Source organism: Paroedura picta, chromosome 5 (genome assembly GCF_049243985.1).
Source record: "Paroedura picta isolate Pp20150507F chromosome 5, Ppicta_v3.0, whole genome shotgun sequence".
NCBI lineage: Eukaryota > Metazoa > Chordata > Lepidosauria > Squamata > Gekkonidae > Paroedura > Paroedura picta.
The window spans coordinates 124,403,871-124,420,389 of record NC_135373.1 but is presented as its reverse complement, the minus strand read 5'-3'; the positions used below and the strand labels follow the sequence as shown (position 1 = coordinate 124,420,389).

Sequence of the window (16,519 nt, the reverse complement as noted above, 5' to 3'; positions counted from 1 at the left end):
GGTTGTGAGCGTCCTGCATAGTGCAGGGGGTTGGACTAGATGACCCAGGAGGTCCCTTCCAGCTCTAGGATTCTATGTGCATTCATGTGAGGATAATGCTCTGCATTTGGACAGACATCTGCAGTCTGATACTCTCCGTATGAGTATTGGTCAAGGCCCAGGTTCTGTCCAACTCTATGGTTCTGTGATTCTAAATTCCGTCTAAACATCCGGAAGAAGTTCCTGACAGTCAGAGCGGTTTCTCAGTGGATCAGGCTTCCTCGGGAGGTGGCGGGTTCTCCATCTTTGGAGATTTTTAAACAGAGGCTGGAGAGCCATCTGACGGAGAGGCTGGTTCTGTGAAGGCTCAAGGGGGTGGCAGGTGACAGTGGAGGAGCGATAGGGTTGTGAGTGTCCTGCATAGTGCAGGGGTTGGACTAGATGACTCAGGAGGTCCCTTCCAACTCTAGGATTCTATGAAATGGCTGCTTTGGAGAGTGGGCTCTATGCCAATTGGCCGTCACTGAGGACCCCCCCCCCCTCCACAAATTTTGCCTTTCCTGGGCTCCCTCAAATTTCCAGGAATTTGGTGGCCCCAAGTGAACTGTCCGTCCCAACTGAATGCAGAGTGATTTGGTACACTGCCCTAGGTAACATCCCCAGTGTATATGTGTCAAGGGTGTGTGTCTGTCCACATGCAGCGTTGGCTGCAGGTCAGGCCCCATGTCGGGAAGGTGAATGAGTGAACTCTGAGAGCACCAGTCTGGAGATTTAGGGAGAGTAATGAGCATCTGGATATACATGCCCCAGAAAGCAATGGATCATCTCTGCAACTGCTTGCACGTTTAGACGTGCATCAATGGGAAAACGCCGATAGCCTCTGCATTTGTTCGGCCTCTGAGATGCGTCTCCCCTGGACAGCCCTGGACAGTACCCACATCTGGATTTGCACCTAAGTTTTCCAGATCTCCACTTGGAGTACAGAATTCCCCCCCCCCCCCAGCAACAGGAGGAAAATAATGCAGGAAAAATCGCTGTCGGCATCAGCCTGATATGATTTCTGGAAAAGTCTCAGAAATTACATTATACTCTCTAGGACTCTTTATGAATCGCAAGAAACTCTGCATTTCAGGCAATGCCTGGAGAAACATGACAGCACCTCAGGTTGTCCCCAGAAGTGAAGTCATGCTGTGACCACTTGCCCCCTATGTCCCACTAGTCCCCAGCCTGTGCACTTCCCCAGCTGGCCACTGTGTGACACAGGATGCTGGACTAGATGGACCCCTGGTCTGATCCAGCAGGGCTCTTCTGATGTTCTTATGAAGGCCTCAGCCTCTCTGCCCTGTTGCTGGCCCTGCAGAGGAACCAGCTGGCCACATTTGAGACAGGAGGCTGGACCGGATGGACCCTCCCTGGTCTGACCCAGCAGGGCTCTTCTGATGTTCTTAGGATGCTGGACTAGATGGACCCCTGGTTTGATCCAGCAGGGCTCTTCTGGTATTCCTATGAAGGCCTTGGCCTCTGTGCCCTGTTGTTGGCCGTCCAGAGGAACTGGTTGGCCACTGAGAGAGACAGGCAGCTCAACTAGATGGACCCCTGGTCTGATCCGGCAGGGCTCCTCTTAGGTTCTTATAGATATCTTTGGCCTTTGCCTCGAAAAAGGGCGACTCTGTTCCCCAGCACTCAAAATAAACAAAGGATATAAAACCTGGTTTTATGGAATGGAATCCTTGACAGGCCCTTTAACTAGGATGGAACGTCTCAACTCCACCAGCAGGCCCAAACTCAATTATTCGGCGACCCTCTCTCCAGACGTTTATGCCGCCCATAAATCCTCTGACATCCTTCCCTACCTCAGTTACCTTTTAAGGTTATGGCCATTCTCTTTTTCTGTATTATTACTTCTGCTGTGCCAGTAAATATGTACATCGTCCATCAAGCTAACGGCGCCATAAACTTTTAGGAAATGCAGATAAACTATATGGGGCGTTAAAAGATCCTTTGACTGGTGGAAGACTCTCCTAGACTGGGTTGATTACCCATGGGAAGGGTCTCACTTTGGAGATGTGGGTCAGCATCGGGGTGGGGGGAGAGGGAGCCAGTGGGTAAGATCGCGAGAAATTTACCATCCTCGGAATTCTCATGGCATCTCGTTGACCCAATTCCACTTTATGACCTAACAGGAGATCTCTTCCCTCTTCTCTCCTGCCCCAACTGTTCTGCAGTGTAAATGTAAATATAATTTTACGGCCATGGGAATTAGCGGCGTAATAACGTAAGCACCGTGCAAGCCGTAAATCAGTCCCTACCGTGCTGTGGGTGGTTGGGACGATGCCTTGTTTCTCTGTGGCTTGATATGCTGGCTGGCTGCTTTTCATTCCCATCTTTAAAAACTTATTTCGCCAATTTTGGTATGATGGATCGACACACAAGGAGCTCCACCGCGTGAGTCACAGTTTAGACGGCGCGCGCAGGTTATATGGCCCTGATGATCCTGGTTTATGCAATCTGGTCAGATCTCGTATGCGAAGCTGGGTCTGCCTTGATTTGCACTCGGATGGGAAGCCACCAAGAAGAAGAAGAAGAAGAAGAGTTGGTTCTTATATGACACTTTTCCCTATCTGAAGGAGGCTCAAAGCGGCTTACAGTCGCCTTCCCTTCCTCTCCCCACAACAGACACCCTGTGAGGTGGGTGAGGCTGAGAGAGCCCAGATATCACTGCTCAGTCAGAACAGTTTTATCAGTGCCGTGGCGAGCCCAAGGTCACCCAGCTGGTTGCATGTGGGGGAGCGCAGAATCGAACCCGGCATGCCAGATTAGAAGTCCGCACTCCTAAACACTACACCAAACTGGCTCTCAAGGAAGTCCCGGGTTGCTACACTGAGCCAGGCAATGGCAACCCCCTCTGAATGTCTCTTGCCTTGACCGGGAAGGTCCAGGGTAGCCTGATCTCATCAGATCTCAGAAGCCAACCAGGGTCAGCCCTGGTTAGAACTTGGATTATGAAGAAGAAGAAGAAGAGTTCGTTCTTATATGCTGCTTCTCTCTGCCCAAAGGAGTCTCAAAGCGGCTTACATTTCCCTTCCCTTTCCTCTCCCCACAACAGGCACCCTGTAAGGTGGGTGAGGCTGAGAGAGCCCTGATATCACTGCTCAGCCAGAACAGTTTTATCAGTGCTGTGGCGAGCCCAAGGTCACCCAACTGGCTGCATTTGTAAATACTATTATGTATTTACTATGAGCCAAGCCCATTGCATTCAGGAATACAATGGGTGCTAGATTAGGGGGGTGGAGTGGAAGAACTCTGCAGATGACCTCCCCCTCCGCCCAGGACCTGGAAAGGCTGGAGGCCCCTGGGAAGAGAACTTGCCAGCAGGGGCAGCTCGCAGCCTCCGAGCCTCAGAGGGAAATGGAAGGAGGAGGGGTGGCCAGGGCTGGGGGACAGAAGGTGATTGGCTGGCTGCTGGATAGACAGGTAGCTGGTAGGAGGAGGAGTGGGTGTTAAGCATGGAGTGGCACTTAGGCCATGAGACCAGCTCCTCCTCCAAGCCCTTATCAGAAATATTAAACAGAACCGATTTACCATGTAGCCTGCGTCATGTAGCCAAGAGATCTGAGGATTGTCTGGTAGCCGGGCCAGGGTGGTTTGGAGGTGGTTTGCCATTGCCTGCCTCTGCCTTGTGACCTCCATCCAAATCCAAATCCTTAGAGGTCTCTCAAATACTATCCAGGGTCGGCCCAGCTGAGCTTTGGGAACTCACAGGATCAGGCTTCCCTGGGCTACCTAGGTCATGGAAATACGCGGATGGGAGACTACCAAGGAAATCCAGGGTTGCCATACAGAGGCAGGCAATGGCAAACACCTTCTGTATTGGCTTGATCTGGGTGGCTCAGGCTGGCCCAGCCTCGTCCGATTTCAGAAGTTAAGCAAGGTCAGCCCTGGTTTGTACTTGGATGGGAGACCACCAAGGAAATTTGTTTTGAGGAGGTAAAACTGTCGTTTGAGCGCAAGAAGGCGGACAAGGAGCCCCTCCGGTTCCGTCCCGTCCATCTTTCTGAGCAATTGCCTTTTTTAAATTTCAATTAGGAACTGCATTAGGCCAATCAGATGAAGTCACACACAGTGAGGGAGACTCTGCCTTTTTTATGGCCCTCGCCTCTTCAATTATCTATAATGAACCTCCTCGCAGAGCCTGAAACCTTTTTATATGCTAACGAATCCTTTATTAGGGCCGCAGCAATTGCCTTCCATTAATGAACTCGAAAGGAGTATTATCGGAAAGGTTACGGCTTTGGCAAGGAGCACGGCGAGAATCTTGGGAACTCCGAATTCCAACAGAGGAAGGGGATACCGAGCCCCCCGCGCATTGCAGAATGCTCTTCCTTTGCAGAGTGCTTCTAAATTTAAAAAAAAATTATGCCCTGGATGTTGGAGTTTCATTCGGGGTGGTAGATTTTGAAATGCAGCTGCCCTTATGGAACTCTGTGGTGTCTCCACATTTGCTACATGGTGCGCAGTTCTGGCCATCGTATCTCAAAAGTCATGTTTGTAGGAAAGGATAGAGTGGCATAAGAACATAAGAGAAGCCATGTTGGGTCAGGCCAATGGCCCCTCCAGTCCAACACTCTGTGTCACAGAAGAACATAAGAGAAGCCATGTTGGGTCAGGTCAATGGCCCATCCAGTCCAACACTGTGTCCCACAGTGGCCAAAACCCAGGTGCCCTCAGGAGGTCCACCAGCAGGGCCATGAGAACATAAGAGAAGCCATGTTGGGTCAGGCCAGGGGCCCCTCCAGTCCAACACTCTGTGTCCCACAGTGGCCAAAACCCAGGTGCCCTCAGGAGGTCCACCAGCAGGACCATAAGAACATAAGCGAAGCCATGATGGATGAGGCCAATGAACCCTCCAACCCAACACTCTCACATAAGAACATAAGAGAGGCCATGTTGGATCAGACCAATGGTCCATCCAGCCCATCAATCTGTGTCACATAGTGGCCAAAACCCAGGTGCTATAAGGAGGTCCACCAGCAGGGCTATAAGGACACAACAGAAGCCATGTAGGATCAAGCCAATGGCCCACCCAGTCCAACACTTTGTGTCACACATAGGGGCATATTGGGAGATGTAAGTAAATTAAGAGAGGGAGGAAGGGAAGGAAGGAATGGAGGGAGAGGGAAGGAGAGAGGGAAAGTTAGCTGCGGCTCAACAACACTTTCCACTGAAAGCCAAAGTGAGAACAAAGCACTCTGGGATAGGAAACTGGGCGTGAAATCTTTTATTAACAGTGTGGAATTTCTCTTTCTCTCCCCATCTTGCCCCACCCTCCAGGACTGTCCTCAGCTGCTGCCGGTCAGTAAGATCCTGGTGCCGGTGGAAGTCATCAAACCCATCACCCTGAAGGCCAAGAACCTGCCGCAGCCGCAGTCCGGCCAGCGGGGCTACGAGTGCGTCCTCACGATCCAGGGCAATGAGCAGAGGGTGCCTGCCCTGAGGTTCAACAGCTCCAGCGTCCAGTGCCAGAACACGTCGGTAAGTGAGGCTTGTCCATCGGCATGGGAAGGGAAGGAGAGGGATTGTAGTCCCACCGTAGGCTGTGTGGGTCAGACCCCCCCCCCCGGGGTCCTGGGTGCAGTTCTGGAGGCCTCACTTCCAAAAGGACATGGACAAAATGGAGAAGGGGCAGAGGAGAGTGACGAGGATGATTCAGGGCCTGGGGACCAAGCCCTAGGAGGAAAGGCAGAGGGATTGGGACTGTTCAGACTGGAGAAGAGAAGGTGGAGAGGGGATGAGATGGCTCCCTTGAAGGATCTGAAAGGCTGTCATTTGGAGCAGGGCAGGGAAAGGTTCCTGTTGGCAGCAGAAGAGAGGGCTCAAAGTTTACACTATGTGTAGAGTGGTACTGGCTAGATATCAGGAAAATAATTTCCATAGGCAGAACAGTTCAGCAGTGGAACCAGCTCCTCACCCACTGGCCATCTTCAAGCAGCGGATGGACAGATCCTTCTCCTGGGTGCTTGAGGCTGATCCTGCACTGAGCAGGGGGTGGGACTAGATGGCCTGCATGGCCCCTTCCCACTCTAGGATTCTAGGAGTCTAGTTCAGCAGTGGGATGGGCTGCCTAAGGAGGTGGGGAGCTCCTCCTCACTGGTGGTCTTCAAGCAGCGGCTGGACAGATCCTTCTCCTGGATGCTTGAGGCTGATCCTGCATTGAGCAGGGAGTGGGACTAGATGGCCTGTGTGGCCCCTTCCCACTCTAGGATTCTAGGAGTCAAGTTCAGCAGTGGGATGGGCTGCCTAAGGAGGTGGGGAGCTCCCCCTCACTGGCTGTCTTCAAGCAGCGGCTGGACAGATCCTTCTCCTGGATACAAAAGAAAGTGCTGGAAAAAGCTAGGCTGGCTGTTGGGGAGAGCAGGCCCATGACCCACTTCCTGAAGCTTCGCAACCCATTTTTCGGGTCCTATCCCACAAGTTGGGAAACAGTCTTTGAGGCATGTGCGTTAGCATGGCCAGCTCCAAGTTGGGACATACCAGGAGATTTGGCATGGGGATGAGCCTTTAGGAGGGCAGCATTGGGGAGGGGGGGGTGAGACTGAAGGAGGGGTAATGCCCAAAAGCCTGCATCCAAAGCCGTCGTTTTCTCCAGGGGACATTCACCCCCCCCCCTCCCCCGGAGGTTGCAACCCTAAGCAGTTTGGAGGCAAACACATTTTCTCCCGGTTGCTCATCTGGCCACTTCCCATGGAGGGGCCTTCAGCAGCGTAATTTTCCACCCTCTTAAGCATCTCTCGGTGCTGAAATCCTCAGCTGAAAAAGCACCCCGCCTGCTGCCTGCCTTCTCCGGGTGTCATCCGCGTCACTCTCCCCCTCCCCTCCCCTCCTCTCCAGAAGGACTCAGTCGAAAGATTTTAATTTAATTTGCCAACTTCTCCTCCTGAGCAGCGCTGTCGGAAAAGCAAACCGCTCCTCCGGCAGGCAGAAAGCCGGGCCTTTCCCTTCATGCCTTCTCACCTATGGATGCTAATTTCATCCCCTCCTCCCCAAAAAATACACAAGAAGGCAGGGATGGGTCTTGTCGCCGTAGATGCAATCCAGATTGGACTCATGCTTCATGGGGATACGCTTCTAGGTAACTCTGTGTGTGAACGAGACCTTGGGGTACTTGTGGATTGTAAACTAAACATGAGCAGGCAGTGTGATGCAGCGGTTAAAAAGGCAAATGCCATTTTGGGCTGTATCAACAGAGGCATCACATCAAAATCACAAGATGTCATAGTCCCATTGTATACGGCACTGGTCAGACCACCCCTGGAGTACTGTGTGCAGTTCTGGAGGCCTCACTTCAAGAAGGACGTGGATAAAATTGAAAGGGTACAGAGGAGAGCGACGAAGATGATCTGGGGCCAAGGGACCAAGCCCTATGAAGATAGGTTGAGGGACTTGGGAATGTTCAGCCTGGAGAAAAGGAGGTTGAGAGGGGACATGATAGCCCTCTTTAAGTATTTGAAAGGTTGTCACTTGGAGGAGGGCAGGATGCTGTTTCCGTTGGCTGCAGAGGAGAGGACACGCAGTAATGGGTTTAAGCTACAAGTACAACAACATAGGCTAGATATCAGGGAAAATTTTTTCTCAGTCAGAGTCGTTCAGCAGTGGAATAGGCTGCCTAAGGAGGTGGTGAGCTCCCCCTCACTGGCACTCTTCAAGCAAAGGTTGGATACACACTTTTCTTGGATGCTTTGGGCTGATCCTGCGTTGAGCAGGGGGTTGGACTAGATGGCCTGCATGGCCCCTTCCAACTCTATGATTCTGTGATTCTATGATTCTTTTCACTTTCATCCACCATAGACATCAGCCGGCTGTTCAGGTTTTGAGCCCAGCACTAATTCACCTGACCAATCATGGGGGGGGGGGGGGTGTTTATATCATTTTTTGGGATTTTCTTTGGTAGAACCGAACAGAGCAAAGAGTAGCAGAATCGGGGGCATTTCCATGATCTGTTTTCTGCTCCCCACCCCCTCACCCCGCTTTCCCTTTTAATCCACTCATTAATTGATTAATTAAACAGTTTGCGCGCTTCGCCCCTCATCCAGTTAATCTTTCAGACCCACTTCCGAGTTGCGACTTCATACGATGCGCGGCTGGAATGAGAGCCAGGAGGTATAAAAGGTTGAGTGGCTAAAACAGTGGCTTAAAATGAGCATGCCGGGGATCGAAACAGGAAGAGAACAGTAAATAAAGAAAGCCAAACCAAAGTGGGCAGGGCTAAGTGAGGCTTTTGTCTGCAAGGCGTCTGATTGGCCAGTGGAGATTTGATTGGCTGTGCAGATTTTTTTTCCGAGCCTCTTGTGATGCAGGGTGGTAAGGGAGCTGACATGCAGTCTGAAGCTCTGACCATGAGGCTGGGAGTTCGATCCCAGCAGCCAGCTCAAGGTTGACTCAGCCTTCCATCCTTCCGAGGTCGGTAAAATGAGTACCCAGCTTGCTGGGGGGTAAATGGTAATGACTGGGGAAGGCACTGGCAAACCACCCCGTATTGAGTCTGCCATGAAAACGCTGGAGGGCGTCACCCCAAGGGTCAGACATGACTCGGTGCTTGCACAGGGGATACCTTTACCTTTACAGATTTCGCTAAAATATTTCTTGGGCAGCAGCTGCCGCCCCAGCACAAACATCTTCACTATGTAAATAAAGATAAGCTGTGGCAGCCATTTTGTGCTCCACCTCCCGCAGCAGCCATTTTGTGGCGACAGCCACTGCACTGTGTCAGAATCCCAAAGGTGCCTGCAGGTTCAAAAAATTCTGGAGAGAAAAAAAATGACAAGTCATCATCATCCAAATCCAACAGCGTGAGAGGAACAAAATAGCCCAAAACCACCTCATGAGCTTCATTTTGACCACCTCTCTTATGTACTTCCTCTTTTGACCAGAGCCATTCTCTTGCCAGTGGGTCAAGGTGAATGATCGCTGCTCAGACCAGTGAGCAAGTCTTCCCTGTAAGGTTGCCAGCCTCCAGGTGGGACCTTGAAATCTCACACTGTTACAATTGATCTCTAGATAAGAGAGCTCATTTCGCCTGGGAGAAATGGCTGCCTCAGACGGTCGACTCTATGGCATTATGGGTTCCCCTACCTCCCCTACGTTACTCCCTCCGTCTGAATCTTGGAGAATATAATTTAATTGGCCCCTGGTTAAGGGGAAGCTTGTGATGGAGCAGCCTTGTCTTATCAGGAGTGTTTTGGTAATTTGTAAGCGGTGTAAAATAATTTTAGGGAAGTTTGTATATGGTTTTAATGATATCAGCCACCTCGAGACTGTTGTCAGAGAGGGACAGCCTAAAAATCCTGCGTTGAGCAGAGGGGTGGACTAGATGGCCTGTATGGCCCCTTCCAATTCTATGATTCTATGAAAATTGCATGCATGCAACAAAGTAATTAATTAATAAATTTATATTCTGCTGAAGTCCCACCCCTGCCCTCCTCGGGCTCCACTCCCTGAAATTTCCAGATATTTCCGAACCCACTGGCTTCCTTCCCAGCCACTATTGGGTGTTCCATCTCCTCAGAAAGCCACGGTGTTGCACCCATTGCCACTGGGAGACGTCACCGATATGGGTAATTTGCCACTCTCTGATTTGTATTCAGAAGAGAAGCAAGTACGTTATTATTCATTTTATTTATTTATTATTTATTACTTGAATTTGTATACCGCTGTTCCCGTTCGGGCTCACGGCGGTTTACACAATAAAAGAGTAAAAATACAATAAAACCCCTAAAATACATTGTTAACATTATTAAACTAAAAGATGGCAGCACTAATAAATCAATTTATCTCCCCTGCTCAGAAAGGGAAGAGACCTAAGTAGCTGTTGTCTGCAGCCATTCTTCTGTTCAACAACTGTTTTGGTGGCAAGCAGAGAGGAAGTGTGTTCAAAAAGCAGGAAGTGTCCTGTTGAGCCCATAAGGACAGTGGAGGAGATAATTTGAAAAGCCTCAGGAATCTTAACTATGCTAAATATATATATCTCCTCCAGTGCCCCTTGCAGGACACCCTTTATGTTCTGCTCAGTTGTGCACGCTGCGGGTCTGGCAGATTCCGACAATTTGGCAGGTATGAGCTTTTGAAGTTCGGTGCCCCCCTAGATTACCCTCTGAAAGAACTCGCAAGAGGCCTCCTTGCCCTCTGCTTCTGCCTGCTCCTGCTCCGTCTCATCCAGCAGTTATTAAAAAGTGCACAGTCCATTTTCTGTGACATTAAACACCATGTTTCCGATTACTGGCTTCTTGCCAATTTTACGACCTGTTACAAATGAATGTTCTCCTCCCCCAAAAAACATTATTCTTTGTCGGTTTTGCTCTTGGATTTCATTACTGGTTAGTGGCCCGTGAGCCCCTGGATTCGGAATTTCTCTGAAATTTACAGTTTTCCGAACGTGAGATGCTTTTCGTGCCTCTTTTCAATTTTGTTTCGTGCGAGGCTGAAAGGGAAAGCCAGAAAGGGCCAAGGGATCTTTATGTGTCACATTACCTTAAGATAAATGGTAGTTGACTGTTACAATGGTTGTGTTTAATGCCAATGAGAGCCAGTCTGGTCAAATTCCATGCAGACAACTCAACGCATTCAGATTCAACTCACTTCCTACCTGATTGGCCCTCACTGGAAGTATTCCCCCAACAGGAGATAAAGGCCTTTGCAACCACTACCTGCCCTGGTAGTTTAGCCCCAATCAAGAGGGAGCCCTTGGCCAGAAAGTGCTAATAAGGAATCAACTCTCCACCTCCAACTTCCTGTCTGTTTCAGACGTTTGCTAGGTGATTCCAGCAAATCTCCCAGTCGCACTGGCAGTTGGCATCCTGCAACCTCGCTGGGGCACAGTGCCTCAGAGTTGCCCCTCCCAAGCAAACCCTTCTATCTCCAGAATCCTGGGGATGAGTTCTCATTGCAGAGTCTGTCCCCCATCCAAAACAGCCAGGTTTCCCTGGGGAGCTGATCTCTACAGTCTGCAGATGACCTCCAATTCCAGGAGATTTCCTGGCTGCACCTAGAGGTTGGTGACCCCAGGATCAGGAATGTTCCTTAAGGTTTGGAGGCAGGGACTCAAGAGTCCAGGGGTAGGCAGGAGCTTTTGCCATGTAGTCAGCCCTCAGGAATGCCACAATGCAGGTGTGCATCCTAGCATCCGTTGTTCCCCTGGGAGCAACAGGCTTTGCCTCTAGTATTAACATAACTGCCCTGCTAGATCCATCTAGTCCAGCAACCTGACTCATGCAGTGGCCAAACTCATGCAGTCTCTGAACCCACCACGGAAACTAAGTGAGGCAGGATGCTGGACAAGATGGACCACTGACCTGATCCAGAAGGGCTCTTCTGATGTTCTCATGAAGGCCATGACCTCTATGCCCTGTTGCTAGCCCCCAGAGGAACTGGTTGGCCACTGTGTGGGGCATGACACTGGACTAAATGGACCGCCAGTCTGATCCAGTAGGTCTATTTTTATATATGCCTCAGCTTCAGTGCTCTGTTGTTGGTCCTCCAGAGGAACTGGTTGGCCTCTGTGTGAGACATTGTGTGGACCCCTGTCCTGATTCAGCAGGGCTCTTCTGAAGTTCTTTAATCGCCATAAAAATCACTCCCCGGTGTTGCACGCAGAGTAAAACCACAGAGTTTCTGGTGAGTCCTAGAGCTGCCCATTCTCACTTCCGGGTTGTGCCTGGGAGTTATGTCATTACATTAACAATGATGTTTCCCTCTAATTATTTCTCTACCCTCCCCACAATCTGCAACCTTCTGGAAAGTCCTCCCCCAAGCATTCCATGTCGTCCTCTTCCCACCAGGGTCCTCCTGGCCTCAGATAGAAATGGTGTTCTTTGGATAGGATGCTTGGAGAATCAATGTCGGTCTTGATCTGTTATTATATCTGGCTGGGGTGACTGATTATACGCCCGCTGGGTTGTCTGTATCCTTTTTTCTTTTTGGTCGGGGGAAATTATTGATGATTGTTGTATATTGTTTTAAATCTCTGTTAGAAGTCGCCCTGCGGCTCCTGATTCGGATGGAAGGATATAGATGGTTTTAATAAATGGTAAAGGTATAAACAGGAAGGATAACTCACCGTAATTTCCAAGGCCGTTTATTGTCCAAGACGGATGTCCTCCCTTTCTAGCTGGAGAGAGGGCAGAAGGGCAGCGGTTTAGAAGTACAGCCCGTACTTTGCAGCCAGAAAGCCCCGGGAATAATCCTTGTAGGGTAGCCAACTCCCAGACTGGGGAAACAAGTCAGGAACCCAAAAGTTGGACAAAAAGATTAGAATACAAATATTTATTATGAATGCACGTTAAGGTTAAACACAGCTTTAAAATCAGAATCTGTGCAATATTGCATGTACACGTGGTTGCACGTGGTATGAACATAGACCAGTCTCTCTCAACTTTCTTACCATTGAGAAACCCTGAAACATTCTTCGAGAAAATCCAGAAGTAGCAAAATCATGCAGAATAGGGTTGGGAAGTGTAACAGTGTACAGGGCCACCAGGGGCTCCTCTTCTTCCCACCCCTTCCAAGGTCTATCATTGACTGTTTGGGGGGGGGCAGGTCAACATGACCATATATACTGACCATATCAGTTTAAATTGCACTCTGTCAATGAGGGCCAATCAGTTCAAATTGCATGCAGCCAACTCAATCCCTACCTGATTAGCTCTCCCTGGGAGTGTGCAGCCAATAGGGAGAGAACACTTTCCCAATGAGTGCCAATCAGTTCAAATCTGCCAATGTGAACCAATTAGTTTAAATTGCATACAGACAATGCACCTCCTACTTGATTGGCCCTCCCTGAGAGTGTGCAGCCAATGGGGAGAGAACACTTTGCCAACAGGGTCCATCAGTTGAAACTGCATACCACAATGCACCTCCTGCTTAATTGGCCCTTCCTGGGGGTGTGCTACCAATAGGGAGAAAGCTCTCTTCCAATGGGAGCCAATCATGGGGCTTATCTGTCCTTTTCCTGCTGGGTGGAAGAGGTACCAGACTCTCTGAAAGACCCTGCTGCTGGTAAGTAGCTCAGTCCCCTCCATCTACCCAAGGCAGGGGAGGGAAGCCAGCTGCTTTGTTTGCCTCCTGTGTTGGTCTCAGGTTTCCGCTCTTTGTTGGATAGAAGTTGCAAGGGAGGCAGAGAAAAACAGAATGCCAAGGGACAGACAGAATGCAATGAATGGGAGTTAGCAGTATAAAAATTGAATAATAAATAAATGTCTTAACTCAGTCCAGTGAGTCAAGGGTTCCTTCAGGCAATCCAAGGGCATCAGCAGAAGAAGCAGGTCACAGGTTGTGTCCACAGCCCAGACCTCTCAGCCTCAAGTTAATATAGGCTTTCAGTAGCCTCTCAGTCCTCACTCTGTGAAGACTTCCAATCTTCTGCAGTCAGCAACTGTCTTGCGAACATGGGGTGGTGCCTTTTAGACTGGAGTTCTCTTCCAGCACACAGCGGGCATTGCTTAATTGGCTCAGGTGAGCTGACAAGGCAGGGAGCTGCAGGTGGAGACTGGGCAGAGAAATGAGGAGCTCCTGCAACAACTTTCAAATCTAAACCCTGGTTTGTCTGTAGCCCCATTCCCTCCTGCTGGTCAGAGCGCTCTGCCTGTTGATTCCCCATTTCTTCATATGGAGTCAGCAGGGTGGCTTTGGGCCAGTCACAGTTCTCAGAGCTTTCTCAGGCCCACCTCCCTCACAGGATGTCTGTTGTGGGGAGAGGAAGGGAGGCAATTGTCAGCCACTTTGAGACATGTGCGGCCTGCTGGGGGACCTTGGATCAGTCACAGTTCTCTCAGAGCTCTCTCAGCCCCACCTACCTCACATGGCATCAGCTACGAGGAGAGGAAGGGAAGTCAATTGTAAGCTGCTTTGAGACTCCTTTGGGTCATAAAAAGCAGGGTGCAATTAAACAGCTCCCTCTCTTATTTTATTTATTTATTTATGGACTTATATACCACCTAATGGCAGAAAGCGAAGAGAAACTAAAGAGCCTGTTGATGCAGGTGAAGGAGGAAAGTGCAAAAGTTAGCTTGAAACTCAACATCAATAAAACAAAGATCATGGCATCTGGCCCTCTCAATTCCTGGCAAATAGATGTGGAAGAAATGGAGGTAGTGACAGATTTTATTTTCCTGGGCTCTAAGATCACTGCAGATGGGGACTGCAGCAAAGAAATTAAAAGGCAATTGCTCCTGGGGAGGAAAGCTATGGCAAATCTAGACAGCATCCTAAAAAGCAGAGACATCACCCTGCCAACAAAAGTGCGTCTAGTCAAGGTTACGGTCTTCCCAGTTGCAATGTATGGCTGCGAAAGTTGGACCATAAGGAAGGCTGAGCATCAAAGAACTGAGGCTTTTGAACTCTGGTGCTGGAGAAGACTCTTGCGAGTCCCTTGGACTGCGAGGTGAACAAACTGCCCCTAAGTGTCAATCAGCTCTGTCTCTCTCTATCCCTGTCGCTCTCTCGTCTTGCAGAGCATGATGTTGCATGCCCCTAGCTCTGAGACATACCCACAGGCAATCCCAGGTCAGCCAGAGTTATGGGTTGACGCTGTGAAGCCTTCCTTTCAAAGTCTTTGACAAGACCACCTGTGTCACCAAGCAGCCAACCGTTTGCCCTTGACCTCAGTGGCTTCCACAAGCTGACTCTGTGAGCCTTCTCTTTGCGCACGGCGTGTGTGCATTTCCCACTGTGTCTCAGAATCCGTGCCCAGCGGATAACTCCTTCCTGAACTTCAGTGCAGGCTAAGAGGGGTGGGGTTGGGGGGTCTTTGGAGCGGGGGGGGGGCTCTCCATGTGTTATTTCATAACACTTCCTTACCTGGTAGGATTAATTAGCTCAGTCTCCCTTTCACACTTTGGAGGCAAGCAGGGGGTGGGTAATAAGTGTTATTATCACGCCGGGAGATGGATTGATGCCGCGGGGGACGCATTTAGCCATGGGATACTCACAATGAAGGAGAATCCAGCAGGCTTCTTCGAGTCACCGTGCATGTTTGGGGGGGGTGTGTGCTTTGGGTCACCTTGCAGGCCTTGGAAAGGTTGGTGACAGCCATCTCAGCACAGCTCAGGTTCCGCTTTGAGAACGGGTGGGCTTTTCTCACTCCTTCCCTTGAAGACTCTACCGGGCCATCATATTCCAGCGGTCCAGGTCAAGACAAGTGACAAACAGTTGGGGTTTGCTACTGCCTGCCTCTACATAGTAAGAACATATGCAAAGCTCTGCTGGGTCAGGCCAGGGAGGGTCCAGCCAGTCCAGCCTCCTGTCTCACTCAGCAGCCAACCGGTTCCTCTGGAGGGCCAACAACAGGGCAGAGAGACCAAAGCCTTCTCAGAAACATCAGAAGAGCCCTGCTGGGTCAGACCAGTGGTCCATCTAGTCCAGCCTCCTGTCTCACACAGTGGCCAGCCAGTTCTTCTGGAGGGCCAGCAACAGGGCAGAGAGGCCGAGGCCTTCCTAAGAACACCAGAAGAGCCCTGCTGGGTCAGACCAGGGGCCCATCTAGTCCAGCCTCCTGTCTCACACAGGGGCCAGCCAGTTCCTCTGGAGGGCCAGCAACAGGGCAGAGAGGCCGAGGCCTTCCTAAGAACATCAGGAGAGCCCTGCTGGATCAAATCAGGGGTCCATCTAGTCCAGCTTCCTGTCTCACACAGGGGCCAGTCAGTTCCTCTGGAGGGCCAGCAACAGGGCAGAGAGGCCGAGGCCTTCCTAAGAACACCAGAAGAGCCCTGCTGGGTCAGACCAGGGGCCCATCTAGTCCAGCCTCCTGTCTCACACAGGGGCCAGTCAGTTCCTCTGGAGGGCCAGCAACAGGGCAGTGAGGCCAAGGCCTTCATAAGAACCTCAGAAGAGCCCTGCTGGGTCAGACCAGGGGCCCATCTAGTCCGGCATCCTGTCTCACACATGGGCCAGCCAGTTCCTCTGGAGGGCCAACAACAGGGCAGAGAAGCCGAGGCCTTCATAAGAACATCAGGAGAGCCTTGAAAAGCTCTTCAGCCTTTATTATGATTATGAATAATAATAATAATAATAATAATAATAATAATTAATTTGATTCATATCCTGCCACTTTCAAAACCATCTTGCAGCAGGCTGCAATCAATTCGTAACCCCCTCCCCACAAAGGTAGAATTAAACAATTTAAACCCCACAGGTACTAAAATTTACCCAGCAGCAGAACAACCTTCACCCCCTCCCTTCCCACTCAACCCCCACCCGCCCGCCCGCCTTTCCCCACCAGGAAGGGTCTCCTCTCTCCAACCCCCAAATTATCTCGCCTGCCCTCCTCTCTACTTTTTCAATACCTTTGAGTCCTGAGGAAAATTTCCCCATCCTGGGGGAGGGGCTCATGGGAATTGTAGTTCATGAACATCTGGAGGACCGCAGGTTGACTACCCCTGTTCTATAAGAAATCCTCCTGTTAATAGCGGATCCAAGCCCTTTTCAAGGTCATACCTGTGCTGGATCCCGGCAATTTACATTCTGGCCTTGCCATCCCATCAAGCCAGAAATA

The 16,519-nt window shown here is 50.4% G+C and overlaps 1 protein-coding gene across 2 annotated transcripts in view; it reads left to right on the top strand.

Annotated features, from left to right (window-relative positions):
• PLXNA4 (plexin A4) overlaps window positions 1-16,519 on the top strand; it is a 472,781-nt gene that overhangs the window by 346,076 nt on the left and 110,186 nt on the right. For both annotated transcript variants that reach the window (XM_077340351.1, XM_077340352.1), the window contains exon 10: window positions 5,311-5,511. In XM_077340351.1, the coding sequence (XP_077196466.1) occupies window positions 5,311-5,511 (201 nt within the window). The remainder of the gene's footprint in view (window positions 1-5,310; window positions 5,512-16,519) is intronic.